The sequence below is a fragment of the Anolis carolinensis genome, unplaced genomic scaffold, assembly GCF_035594765.1.
Source record: "Anolis carolinensis isolate JA03-04 unplaced genomic scaffold, rAnoCar3.1.pri scaffold_11, whole genome shotgun sequence".
Taxonomy (NCBI): Eukaryota; Metazoa; Chordata; class Lepidosauria; order Squamata; family Dactyloidae; genus Anolis; species Anolis carolinensis.
Window position 1 is genome coordinate 21816523 of NW_026943822.1, and position 15035 is coordinate 21831557.

Below are 15035 nucleotides of genomic sequence, written 5' to 3' on the forward strand. Positions count from 1 at the left end.
TTTTCAAGGTTGTGGGGCGTTCAGTTTAGTTGTTTTGTCCGGTGCCGTGATTCCATTACCCTTTTATATATATAGACTAGCTGTGCCCGGCCACGCGTTGCTGTGGCTAGGACTTTATTTTTCTTTTCTTTTTGTTGTATGAACGTAGAGGCGTGGATGAGAGGTTGTGCTGTCAATTTTCAAGGTTGTGGGGCGTTTAGTTTAGTTGTTTTGTCCAGTGCCGTGATTCCATTGCCCTTTTATATATATAGATATCGCTAAAAGGAGAGTGCTGTTGGCTATATTTCAGAGGGATGAACGGCAAAGAATGCCTTGCCTAAGCAAAACCTTTGAAATTTCCCTATGAAGTTGAAGCACATCCACATGTTGTGATAGCCATTTGACTTAAGATAGCTTTGGAGTGTGATTTGACAAAATTATCAAATCAGATACGAATATACTTTCTGAAAACCTTTCAAAGAGGTCCGTTGCCCTCACGTCCTACTACTCTAAGCACGGAACAAGCGAATTAATTTTTAATTCATCTGCATGATTAACTGGGAGCCCAACAAGGTCTCAGTGTCATTGCGGTCGGGATCCGACTGAATGCCGAGCGGAAACGTGGCAGCCACGTCCACGTCTTTAAATGTATGGCTGAAAATAGATTTGTTTGCTGTGGATTGGCAGCATTTTTAGTGGAAATTCTGCAGATAGGATAGTCATATAAGATAGGGCACAAATCACATTGATAGGGATCGGATAGTTGGCCTGACATATCAGATACTAGCTGGATAAATACGAGTTTATATCAGGCCCACACAGCAGGGCTGTGAATAATATTAATATTATTATTATTAATAATAATAATAATAATCAGGACCTCAAGATTGAACTTCAAAGACTCTGGCAGAAACCAGTGCAGGTGGTCCCAGTGGTGATGGGCACACTGGGTGCCGTGCCAAAAAATCTCAGCCGGCATTTGCAAACAATAGACATTGACAAAATCACAATCTGCCATCTGCAAAAGGCCACCCTACTGGGATCTGCGCGCATCATCCGAAAATACATCACACAGTCCTAGACACTTGGGAAGTGTTCGACTTGTGATTTTGTGATACGAAATCCAGCATATCTATCTTGTTTGTTGTGTCATAATAAAATAATAATAATAATAATAATAATAATGATGTTCGACTTGTGATTTTGTGATACGAAATCCAGCATATCTATCTTGTTTGCTGTGTCATAATAAAATAATAATAATAATAATAATAATAATAATTTGCTGTGTCCTGCTATGTCTTTGTGTCAATAATAATAATAATAATAATAATAATAATAATAATAATAATAATTTGCTGTGTCATGCTATGTCGTTGTGTCAATAATAATAATAATAATAATAATAATAATAATAATGTGTTGTCAAAGGCTTTTAAGGCTGGAATCACTGGGTTGCTGTGAGTTTTCCGGGCTGTATGGCCTTGTTCCAGAAGCATTGTCTCCTGACGTTTCGCCCATGTCTTGGACGGACGTGTAGCTTTTTGTGTTGTCGAAGGCTTTGCAGTAAATGAAGAACAACACTCAGAACACAGGGGAATTCCAGGCATGAAGCAACCAGGGCAAGCTAACACCTCCCAACAAAGGATCCCCCCCCCCCCCCAATGCAGGAATGATGTGTTATTATGTATATGTCTGGAAAACTCAGAGCAACCCAACAACAATAATAATAATAAGCAACCCAACAACAACAACAACAACAACAATAATAATAGCAACAACGTTATGTGTTATTAAGTATATGTCCGGAAAACTCAGAGCAACCCAATAATAATAATAATAATAAGCAACCCAACAACAACAACAACAATAATAATAATAATAATAACAACAACGTTACGTGTTATTAAGTATATGTCTGGAAAACTCAGAGCAACCCAACAACAATAATAATAATAAGCAACCCAACAATAACAACAACAATAATAATAATAATAATAATAATAACAACAACGTTATGTGTTATTAAGTATATGTCCGGAAAACTCAGAGCAACCCAACAACAATAATAATAATAAGCAACCCAACAATAACAACAACAATAATAATAATAATAATAATAACAACAACGTTATGTGTTATTAAGTATATGTCCGGAAAACTCAGAGCAACCCAATAATAATAATAATAATAATAATAATAATAATAATAATAATAATAATAATAATAATAATGTCTGTTGTGGACCTATCTTTTTGTGTTTCAAATAATAATAATAATAATTTTATGTGTTATTATTTATATTATTTATATGCTTTTTCTCTCATAAAGAGATTCAAAGTGCGAGAAGACAGGGGTAAAGTATTTAAATGTTTAAAAGACTGATAGGCTTTTTTCCCCCTCTTAGCTTTGTCGTGTTGTCTAAACGCAGCTTGGTTTGCTTAAAATCCATTTATATTCAGCCATGAAAAGTCCTGTTTGGATGCTTTTCTCGGGATGATATCCCTCGAAACTCCCAATGGAAAGTGGAATGCTTCTCCCCAATACAAATGCCTCTTTGCATATAGAAATCTAGCATAGCGTGGATTTAAAAAACGAGACTTTGCTAGACCTGTTGAGTCTCAGTCCTTTCCGTGGGTCTATTTGATCTGGAAACAGTAATTGGATTGAGCCCTAATTCCTTATTAACCTTCTCTAATCCAGATAAACAACCCAGGTTGTTGGATGGATGAAAAAATAGCACATTTTTTCAACCATGGATAGTGGAAGGCAAAAAAAGAAGGGAAGACTATATACCGTATATACTTGAGTATAATCTGACCGAAATAAAAGCCAAGGCACCTAATTTTACCACAAAAAAAACTGGGAAAACAAGTATAAGCCGAGAGTGGTAAATTTCAGAAATAAAAACAGATACCAATAAAATTACATTAATTGAGGCATCAGTAGGTTAAATGTTTTTGAATATTTACATCAAGCTCAAATTTAAGATAAGACTGTCCGACACTGATTCAATCATTATTCTCATCTTCTTCCATGTAAATGTGCTTATGTCTCCTTTTAAGAATAATAGAGTAAAATAATAAATGTAGTAATAATAACAAATACAGTAAAATAATACATGTAATAATAAAGAGTGAAGTAATAACTAATAGTAATAATGTCAGAGTGAAATAAATGTATTAATAATAATAAAAACAGAGTGAAATAAATGTAATACAGTAGTAACAGTAATAATAGAGTAAAATAATAAATGTAATAATAATAATAATAATAAATGGAGTAAAATAATAAATGGAGTAATAATAACAAATACAGTAAAATAATACATGTAATAATAAAGAGTGAAATAATAACTAATAGTAATAATGTCAGAGTGAAATAAATGTATTAATAATAATAAAAACAGAGTGAAATAAATGTAATACAGTAGTAACAGTAATAATAGAGTAAAATAATAAATGTAATAATAATAATAATAATAATAAATGGAGTAAAATAATAAATGGAGTAATAATAACATGTAATAATACATGTAATAATAAAGAGTGAAATAATAACTGTAATAGTAATAATGTCAGAGTGAAATAAATATATTAATAATAATAAAAATAGAGTAAAATAATAAATGTAATAATAATAATAAATGGAGTAAAATAATAAATGTAATAATAATATTGTCAGAGTGAAATAAATGTATTAATAATAACAATAATAGAGTAAAATCATAAATGTAATAATAATAATAATAAATGGAGTAAAATCATAAATGTAATAATAGTGAAATAATAACTATGATAATATTATTGTCAGAGTGAAATAAATGTATTAATAATAACAATAATAGAGTACAATCATAAATGTAATAATAATAATGGAGTAAAATCATAAATGTCATAATAATAATAATAAATGGAGTAAAATCATAAATGTAATAATAATAATAATAATAATAAGTGGAGTAAAATAATAAATGTAATAATAATAATAATAATAATAATAATAATAATAATAAATGGAGTAAAATCATAAATGTAATAATAAAGAGTGAAATAATAACTAATAGTAATAATGTCAGAGTGAAATAAATGTATTAATAATAATAAAAATAGAGTAAAATAAATGTAATGCAGTAGTAACAATAATAGAGTAAAATAATAAATGTAATAATAATCATAATAATTAATGGAGTATAATAATAAATATAATAATCATAATAATTAATGGAGTAAAATAATAAATGTAATAATAATAATAGTAATAATAATAATGGAGAAAAATAATAAATGTAATAATAATAATGGAGTAAAATAATAAATGTAATAATAATAATGGAGTACAATAATAAATGTAATAATCATAATATTTAATGGAGTATAATAATAAATGTAATAATCATAATAATTAATGGAGTAAAATAATAAATGTAATAATAATAATTAATGGAGTACAATAATAATAATAATAATAATAATAATAATAATAATAATAATAATAATAATGGAGTAAAATAATAAATGTAATAATAATAAATGGAGTAAAATAATAAATGTAATAATAATAATAATGGAGTACAATAATAAATGTAATAATAATAATTAATGGAGTAAAATAATAAATGTAATAATGCCAATAATAATAGAGAAAAATAATAAATGTACCATATATACTTGAGTATAAGCCAACCCGAATATAATCCAACCAGGATACCTCACCTGAGTATAAGCCAAAGGGGGATTTTTAAGTCTTTAAAATGGACTGAAAAACTCATCTTATACTCGAGTATATACGGTATATATGAATACAATAGAAATCTTTTTGGGAAATATTTTTTGGATGGAAGAAGACAGATTATAGCCTCATTAGCTCCGTGGCTTCCAAACCTTCTCATTTGCACGTTAATGAATTAATTGCCTTCTCGTGCGCTTTCCCCACCGAAGCCAAGCCTTGTCCTCTTCTCCTTAGGGAAGGATCCAGAAATAATCTAGAAATAACAGGGATGTTTGCAGAACATTTGCTTTTGATAAGCCCTTTTTTTCCCATTCGTGCCAAACTCTTTATTTTATTTTATTTTTCCGGGCAGAGAGGTTCTTGCATAATTTGGGGCCTCGCCGTTGACTCTGAGCTATTAATATTATGCAGATGATTATCCAGGTCACTTAATTCATTAGAGGGTTTTTGATCACCTGCTTCAGAGATAAGTCGGTGCAGCCGGATCAGAAAAGGAAAAACTCAACAAAAAGGCCTTTTTGCTGCCGATTCCCTAAGGAAGTGAATGCCCCTTCCTAGGATAGATTTCCAATATATTTTGGGATGAATTCATAATAATAATAATCATAATAATCATAATTCAGAGGACATTTCATGGCTGCCACGTTTCGTTCTACAACGTATGCCCACAAGCACAAAGATGTATGCTGTCAATCGTCAATCTATATCTATATATATAAAAGAGTGATGGCATCACGGCAGCGGACAAAACAACAAAAGTAAACACCCCACAACCTCAAAAATTGACCGCACAACCCTTCATCCATGCCTCTAGGTTGATACAACAAAAAGAAAAGAAAAATAAAGTCCTAATTAGAGGGAGAGGAATAAATGCTTTTATCCAATTGCTGCCAGTTTGAAGGCTAAGCTCCGCCCACTTGGTCTCCTAGCGACCTCCTCAGCCCAGGGGACAGGCACAGTTAGGCCTCATTTAGGCCTCTTCCACAGGTTATCAGATTTTAACTGGATTATATGGCAGTGTAGACTCAAGGCTCTTCCACACAGCTATATAACCCATTTAGAATCTTATATTATCTGCTTTGAACTGGATTATCTTGACTCCACATTGCCGTATAATCCACTTCAGTGTGCATACTAAACATAAAGACAACCATACAACACACATTCAATACCACTACTACCTCAACAATTTCTCACCAACACCACCAGACAATATATATAAAAGAGTGATGGCATCACGGCAGCGGACAAAACAACAAAAGTAAACACCCCACAACCTCAAAAATTGACCGCACAACCCTTCATCCATGCCTCTAGGTTGATACAACAAAAAGAAAAGAAAAATAAAGTCCTAATTAGAGGGAGAGGAATAATTGCTTTTATCCAATTGCTGCCAGTTAGAAGGCTAAGCTCCACTCACTTGGTCTCCTAGCAACCCACTCAGCCCAGGGGACCCTTTACCTTAACTACCACCAATTCCTCAATACTTTATTTCCCATAACACCATACTTCGCCACAGCAACGCGTGGCCGGGCACATCTAGTATATATATAAAAGAGTGATGGAATCAGGGCACCGGACAAAACAACAAAACTACAGGCCCCTCAACCTCGAAATTTGACAACACAACCCATCATCCACGCCTCTAGGTTGATACAACAAAAAGAAAAGAAAAATAAAGTCCTAACCAGAGGGATCCCTAACCACAGCAATGCGTGGTCGGGCACAGCTAGTATATCATAAATGTCGCTGTTTTGCCGAGGATGGTGTTTTTTCCGCTCCTTGCTGATTGTGTATTTTTTGTGTGTGTTTTCCCCCTTTGTGTTGTCGACTTTTCTGTTTGTTAGGCCTCCTATAGAAGGCGGAGTGTCAGAAGTTGAAATAATATCCCAACAAGTAGAAGAAGAGACCAAAAGCATTGCCCCGGTGCAGCTTGTTAATTTTGCTTACCGGGACTTGCCGCTAGCCGCGCTAGACCTCTCTGTAGCAGGGTCCCAGCTCTTGTCAAACTTGGACGAGGAGTTCCAGAGAGAAGGGTAAGTGGAGCACCTTTCAGTCCAAGCCCTTTTCATGTTTTCCCTCAAAGGTGGATTTCGACCAGTCCTTTGAAGAACAGGACTGGCAGATAGATAGATAGATAGATAGATAGATAGATAGATAGATAGATAGATAGATAGATAGATAGATAGATAGATAGAAAGATAGAAAGATAGAAAGATAGATAGATAGATAGATAGATAGATAGATAGATAGATAGATAGATAGATAGAGGGAGATTGAAAGAGATAGACAGATAGACAGACAGATAGATAGATAGATAGAAAGATAGATAGATAGATAGATAGATAGATAGATAGATATTGAAAGAGATAGACAGATAGATAGATATTGAAAGAGATAGATAGATAGACAGATAGAAAGATAGATAGATAGATATTGAAAGAGATAGACAGATAGACAGACAGATAGATAGATAGAAAGATAGATAGATAGATAGATAGATAGATTGATAGATAGATTGATTGATAGATAGAAGGAGATTGAAAGAGATAGACAGATAGACAGACAGACAGATAGATAGAAAGAAAGAAAGATAGATAGATAGATAGATAGATAGATAGATAGATAGAAAGGATATATAGATATAGATAATAGATAGATAGATAGAAAGATAGATAGATAGATAGATAGATAGATATTGAAAGAGATAGACAGACAGACAGACAGACAGACAGAGAGATAGAGGGAGATTGAAAGAGACAGATAGATAGACAGATACATAAGTAACTATGGGTTAGGTCTATTTCTAATGATTGGTATTAGATATCGTCATTGTTTGGTTTGGGATCTTATGAGTCTCTTCTCTTTGTGAGATTCACAATGCTCTCTGGATGTGGGTGAACTACAGCTCCCATCATCCTGCATCCATCCTCTGCTAGTATTTACAGTTGGTCGTGTTGGCTATGTGTGTGCCACGCTTGGCTTCGGATCCATCCTCAGTTGGGTTCAGAGTCTTCTTTGATTGTGGACGTACTACAACTCCCATCATGCTGGGCCAATCCCTTCTAAACCCAGTCGGTATTTTAAGATGGTCATGGTGGATCTGTGTGCTGTGTTTGACCCAGATCCATCGTCAATTGGGTTCAGGGTCTTCTTTGATTGTGGACGTACTACAACTCCCATCATGCTGGGCCAATCCCTTCTAAACCCAGTCGGTATTTTAAGATGGTCATGGTGGATCTGTGTGCTGTGTTTGACCCAGATCCATCGTCAATTGGGTTCAGGGTCTTCTTTGATTGTGGACGTACTACAACTCCCATCATGCTGGGCCAATCCCTTCTAAACCCAGTCGGTATTTTAAGATGGTCATGGTGGATCTGTGTGCTGTGTTTGACCCAGATCCATCGTCAGTTGGGTTCAGGGTCTTCTTTGATTGTGGACGTACTACAACTCCCATCAGGCTGAGTCCTCGGGATGTTGTTTCATCTCTTACACCTGGGTCTTCCTGGCCTTTCCTACGATGCTTTTTATAAATCACTAGCTGTGCCCGGCCACGCGTTGCTGTGGCAAAGTGTTGGTGGTATTGGTTAAAAATTGTTGTGTAATTTTTATTTGACGTTATTTGTATTTTTTTTTAATTAATTTTATTGTAAGTTATCTTTTTATTTATTATATTTTATTATTTTCTTGTATTATTTTGAGTTATTTCCTGTTATTATAGTATTTTATTGCATTGATTTTTTAGTGTTTTTAATTATTATTTTAATGTTTTTTATTGTTTTTTATTGGGTTGCTAGGAGACCAAGTGGGTGGAGCTTAGCCCTCTAACTGGCAGCAATTGGATAACAACAATTATTCCTTTCTCTCTAATTAGGACTTTATTTTTCTTTTCTTTTTGTTGTATCAACCTAGAGGCGTGGATGATGGGTTGTGTCGTCAAATTTCGAGGTTGGGGGGCCTGTAGTTTTGTTGTTTTGTGGGTCGCCGTGATGCCATCACTCTTTTATATATATATATAGATGCAGAGCAGTGTTATATATCTGCTGCGTCTTGGGGGAGAAATTCTCCTTTTTCTCTCTCTCTCTCTCTCTCTCTCGAACGCATTCACTTTTTTTTTCGGAGTCAAGGAAGCGGAAACAGCGACAGCTGTTAACAGCTTGAGTCGAAGTGTTTGTAGTGGCTCATTACCAAAGAAATATGGTAATCTTCCCCACTCTTGCTTGGTGCTGAGCTTTCCTTTAAACCAGAGTCTATTACGCACCCAAAAAAAAGTGTCGGCTGGGAACAGATGGGCTCGGAACAGAGACAAACCTTCTCGAAAGATGTGCTTTTTTTCGTCTCCTCTCGATTGGCGTCCCGGACTTTTTCTCTGTCCGTGTATTTTAACGACTTGCCGGTTATTTTTAATGTCTGATCACACACCAAACATTTACACGGAAGACTTTTACACACATCAACCCATTTTATTTTAGCTGTTCTATGCAGAGCCATACGAATATATCTATCTATCTATATACATAAAAGAGTGATGGCATCAGGGCAGCGGACAAAACAACAAAACTACAGGCCCCCCAACCTCGAAATTTGACAACACAACCCATCATCCACGCCTCTAGGTTGATACGACAAAAAGAAAAGAAAAATAAAGTCCTAATTACAGGGAGAGGAATAATAGTTTTTATCCAATTGCTGCCAGTTAGAAGGCTAAGCTCCACCCACTTGGTCTCCTAGCAACCTACTCAGCCCAGGGGACAGGCACAGTTAGGCCTCACTTAGGCTTCTTCCACAGATTATCTGATTTTAACTGGATTATATGGCAGTGTAGACTCAAGGCCCTTCCACACAGCTATATAACCCATTTAGAATCTTATATTATCTGCTTTGAACTGGATTCTCTTGAGTCCACGCTGCCATATAATCCACTTCAGTGTGCATACTAAACATAAAGACAACCATACAACAGACATTCAATACCACCACTACCTCAACAATTTCTCACCAACACCACCAGACAATGACACAGCAACGCGTGGCCGGGCACAGCTAGTATATATATAAAAGAGTGATGGCATCACGGCGACCCACAAAACAACAAAACTACAGGCCCCCCAACCTCGAAATTTGACAACACAACCCATCATCCACGCCTCTAGGTTGATACAACAAAAAGAAAAGAAAAATAAAGTCCTAATTAGAGAGAGAGGAATAATTGCTTTTATCCAATTGCTGCCAGTTAGAAAGCTAAGCTCCTCCAACTTGGTATCCTAGCAACCCAATAAAAAATAATAAAAAACACTAAAAAAAATTGATACAATAAAATACTATAATAACAGAAAATAACTAAAAATAATACAAGAAAATAATAAAATATAATAAAGAAAAATATAACTTACAATAAAATTAATAAAAAAATGCAAATAACATCAAATAAAAATTACACAACAATTTTTAACCAATACCACCACCACTTTGCCATAGCAATGCATGGCCGGGCACAGCTAGTATATATATATAAACCAGCTTAGCCCAGCTACGCGTTGCTGTGGCATTGTCTGGTGGTGTTGGTGAGAACTTGTTGAGGCTAGATGGCCATCTGTCAGGAGTGGTTGGATTGTGTCCTCCTGCATGACATAAGGAAGTTGAACTGGATGATCCTTAGGGGGTATCTGCTAACTTTAGGATATTATTATTATTATTATTATTATTATTATTATTATTATTATTATTATTATTGAGAGGCTGGCTGGCCATCTGTTGGGAGTGTTTGAATTGTATTGTCCAATGGCAGAGTTGGGTTGGACTGGATGGCCTTTAGGGGTCTCTCCTAACTGTCTGATTCTATGATTCGATTTGTATTATTACTGTGCAGATATTGGATGGCCATCTGTCAGAAGTGGTTGGATTGTGTCCTACATGATATAAGGAAGTTGAACTGGATGATCCTTAGGGGTATCTGCTAACCTTAGGATTGTAGTATTATTATTATTATTATTATTATTATTATTATTATTATTATTATTATTATTATTATTGTTGAGAGGCTGGGTGGGCTGAGTAGGTTGCTAGGAGACCAGGTGGGCGGAGCTTAGCCTTCTAACTGGTAGCAATTGGATAAAAACAATTATTCCTCTCTAATTAGGACTTCATTTTTCTTTTCTTTTTGTTGTATGAACGTAGAGGCATGGATGAGGGGTTGTGCTGCCAAGTTTGGTGTTTCTGGGATGTGTAGTTTTGTTGTTTTGTCCTAGGCCGAAATTTCATTACACTTTTATATATATAGAAGGGTAATGGAATCACGGCACCGGACAAAACAACTAAACTAAACGCCCCACAACCTCAAAAATTGACAGCACAACCTCTCATCCACGCCTCTACGTTCATACAACAAAAAGAAAAGAAAAATAAAGTCCTAGCCACAGCAACGCGTGGCCGGGCGCAGCGAGTATATATATGTTTTGTCTGGTGCCGTGATTCCATTACCCTTTTATATATATAGATGATAATATATATATATATGGTTTTCCCTTGACGTTAAGTTCATTCGTGTCCGACTCTGGGGTTTATGCTCATCTACATTTCTAAGCCCAAGAGCCGGCATTGTCCATAGACACCTCCTAGGCCATGTGGCTGGCATGACTGCATGGAGCGCCATTACCTTCCTGCCGGAGCAGTACCTATTCATCTACTCACATTTGCATGTTTTCGAGAACTGCTAGGTTGGCCGAAGCTGGGGCTAACACCGGGCGCTCACTCCCTTCCTTGGATTCGAACCTGCGACCTTTCTGTCCACACGTTCAGCAGCTCAGCGCTTTAACACGCTGCGCCACCAGGGGCTCCTAGTTTAAAGCAGTACCTATTTATCTACTCACGTTTCTGTTTTCGATCTGCTAGGTGGGCAGGGAGTTTTCAATCGGCGGGATTTTCTGCAGCTTGTGGTTTAGCCCACCGTGCACAACTGGCTTCAGCAGTTGTAGAAATATACCGTATATACTCGAATATAAGCCAACCCAAATATAAGCCGAGGCATCTAATTTTACCACAAAAAAAACTGGGAAATCATTGACTCCAGTATAAGCCGAGGGTGGTAAATTTCACAATTAAAAATAGCGTATATAGTCGAGTATAAGCCGACCCAAATATAAGCCGAGGCACCTAATTTTGCCACAAAAAAACTGGGAAAACATTGATTCCAGTATAAGCCGAGAGCGGTAAATTTCAGGAATAAAAATAGATACAGTAGAGTCTCACTTATCCAACATAAACGGGCCAGCAGAATGTTGGATAAGCAAATATCTTGGATAATAAAGAGGGATTAAGGAAAAGCCTATTAAACATCAAATTAGGTTATGATTTTACAAATTAAGCACCAAAACATCATGTTATACAACAAATTTGACGGAAAAAGTAGTTCAATACATAATAATGCTATGTAGTAATTACTGTATTTACGAATTTAGCACCAAAATATTACGATATATTGCAAACATTGACTACAAAAATGTGTTGGATAATCCAGAATGTTGGATAAGCGAGTGTTGGATAAGTGAGACTCTACTGTACTAATAAAATTATATGAATTGAGGCATCAGTGGGTTAAATGTTTTTGAATATTTACATCAAGCTCTAATTTAAGATAAGACTGTCCAACTCTGATAATAATAGTAATAATAATAATAATAACAATAATAATAAAAGTTAGAGTAAAATAAATGTAATGGTAGCAACAATAATAGAGTACAATAATAAATGTAATAATAATAGAGTAAAATAATAAGATAATAATAATAATAAAAGTTAGCGTAAAATAAATGTAATGGTAGCAACAATAATAGAGTACAATAATAAATGTAATAATAATAGAGTAAAATAATAAGATAATAATAATAATAAAAGTTAGAGTAAAATAAATGTAAAGGTAGCAACAATAATAGAGTACAATAATAAATGTAATAATAATAGAGTAAAATAATAAATGTAATACTACTACTACTACTACTACTACTAATAATAATAATAATAATAATAATAATAAAAGTTAGAGTAAAATAAATGTAATGGTAGCAACAATAATAGAGTACAATAATAAATGTAATAATAATAGAGTAAAATAATAAATGTAATAATACCAATAATAATAGAGAAAAATAATAAATATAATAATTCCAATAATAATAGAGAAAAATGATAAATGTACCATATATTCTCGAGTATAAGCTGACCCATATATAAGCCAACCAGGATCCCCACCCGAGTATAAGCCGAAGGGGGCTTTTTTAGTCCTAAAAAAAGGGCTGAAAAACTAGGCTTATACTCGAGTATATACAGTATTTGCCTTTTTGGGGAACTGGGAGAAAATTGGCCTCTGAGCTGTTTGATTTATTGTCTTTCTAGCCTCAGGATTGAACAGACAGTATTAAAAGTCTGCTCATTAGTGGGTGCCAAAAATGTCTCCATCGTATTAGTCGTGTTGCTAAATGTGTAGACATCTACACTGTCGAATTAGTGCAGTTTTGACACCGCTTTGACGGCTGTGGTTGAATGTCGTGGAATTCCAGGATTTCCAGTCCCAGGATTCCATAGTCATTAAAAGTCATGTCAAAATGCCTTAGTTTGATTCAACCTCTTTAGAAAAACAATTCAGAAATTAAAATCCGCCGCTGGATTATATCATCTTTTTCCAAGTGCTCACCTCTGCCCTCTGCTGTCCATCCTTGGCATTACAAAAAGCAGTTTTTAAGAGTCAGAGCATTACATGAGAATGGGAGCAAAAGAGAGAGAAAGGTGCAGGGGAAATAATAATAATAATAATAATAATAATAATAATAATAATAATAATAATAATAATAATAATAATAATATCTGCCTAGAAGTATCTGCCTAGAAGATCAGGGGGCAGAGGACTCTTGCAAGTAAAACAAGCAGTCAAAGAAGAAGAACATGCCCTGGCAGAAGATGGAAAGCAAAGTGAAGAACCTGCTTTGATTGAAGTCAAAAATCAGAAACTCCTCAAAGCACAGCAGACAAAGAATCAGTACAAGAAAACCGCACTACAAACTAGAGCTGACAGCTGGCACAACAAAACATTGCATGGAAAGTTCCTTGACAAAATTGAAGGAAAAGCTGATAAGGAGAAGACCTGGCTCTGGCTCACAAATGGGACCCTGAAAAAGGAGACAGAAGGCCTGATCCTTGCAGCCCAGGAGCAAGACATCAGGACAAAGGGAATTCAGGCCAAGAACGAAAAATCAGCTGATGACCCAAAATGCAGACTGTGCAAGGAAGCTGACGAAACCATGGATCATATCCTCAGCTGCTGTAAGAAAATTGCACAGACAGACTACAAACAGAGGCACAACTATGTGGCCCAAATGATTCATTGGAACTTATGCCTCAAGTACCACCTCCCAGCAGCAAAGAATTGGTGGGATCACAAACCTGCAAAAGTATAGGAGAATGAGCACGCAAAGATACTATGGGACTTCCGAATCCAGACTGACAAAGTTCTGGAACACAACACACCAGACATCACAGTTGTGGAAAAGAACAAGGTTTGGATCATTGATGTTGCCATCCCAGGTGACAGTCGCATTGAAGAAAAACAACAGGAAAAACTCAGCCGCTCTCAGGACCTCAAGATTGAACTTCAAAGACTCTGGCAGAAACCAGTACAGGTGGTCCTGGTGGTGATGGGCACAGTGGGTGCCGTGCCAAAAGATCTCAGCCGGCATTTGGAAACAATAGACATTGACAAAATCACCATCTGCCAACTGCAAAAGGCCACCTTACTGGGATCTGCACACATCATCAGAAAATACATCACACAGTCCTAGACACTTGGGAAGTGTTCGACTTGTGATTTTGTGAAATGAAATCCAGCATATCTATCTTGTTTGCTGTGTCATACAACGTCGTTGGGTCAATAATAATAATAATAATAACAACAACAACAACAATAATAATAATAATTGTTGTGATTTTGTGATACGAAATCCAGCATATCTATCTTGTTTGCTGTGTCATAATAAAATAATAATAATAATAACAACAACAACAACTTTCTTCTTATATCCCGTCCCATCTCCCCGAAGGGACTCGCATGGGGACCAAGCCCAGCAATACACAATAAAACACAATCACATAAACACATTTTTAAAATATATAAACATAAAATCATAAAGCATAAAAATGATGGGAAAATGCAATAATGGAAACTCCGTTTGCAAAACCAAAGTGCTGTTTTGACTTCTAGAAGGCAGCAACGAACGTAGGAAATGCAGTTGTTCATATGGATCTAATACTGAAGAATACTTTGTGTAGAACAGCCT

At 35.3% G+C, this 15035-nt stretch overlaps 1 protein-coding gene across 1 annotated transcript in view; it reads left to right on the forward strand.

Moving 5' to 3' along the window:
- The window catches only part of tmem266 (transmembrane protein 266), a 76086-nt gene that overhangs the window by 34689 nt on the left and 26362 nt on the right, over window positions 1-15035 (forward strand). Inside the window, 1 exon segment of the mRNA XM_062963011.1 lies at window positions 6558-6746. Within this exon segment, the coding sequence (XP_062819081.1) occupies window positions 6558-6746 (189 nt within the window).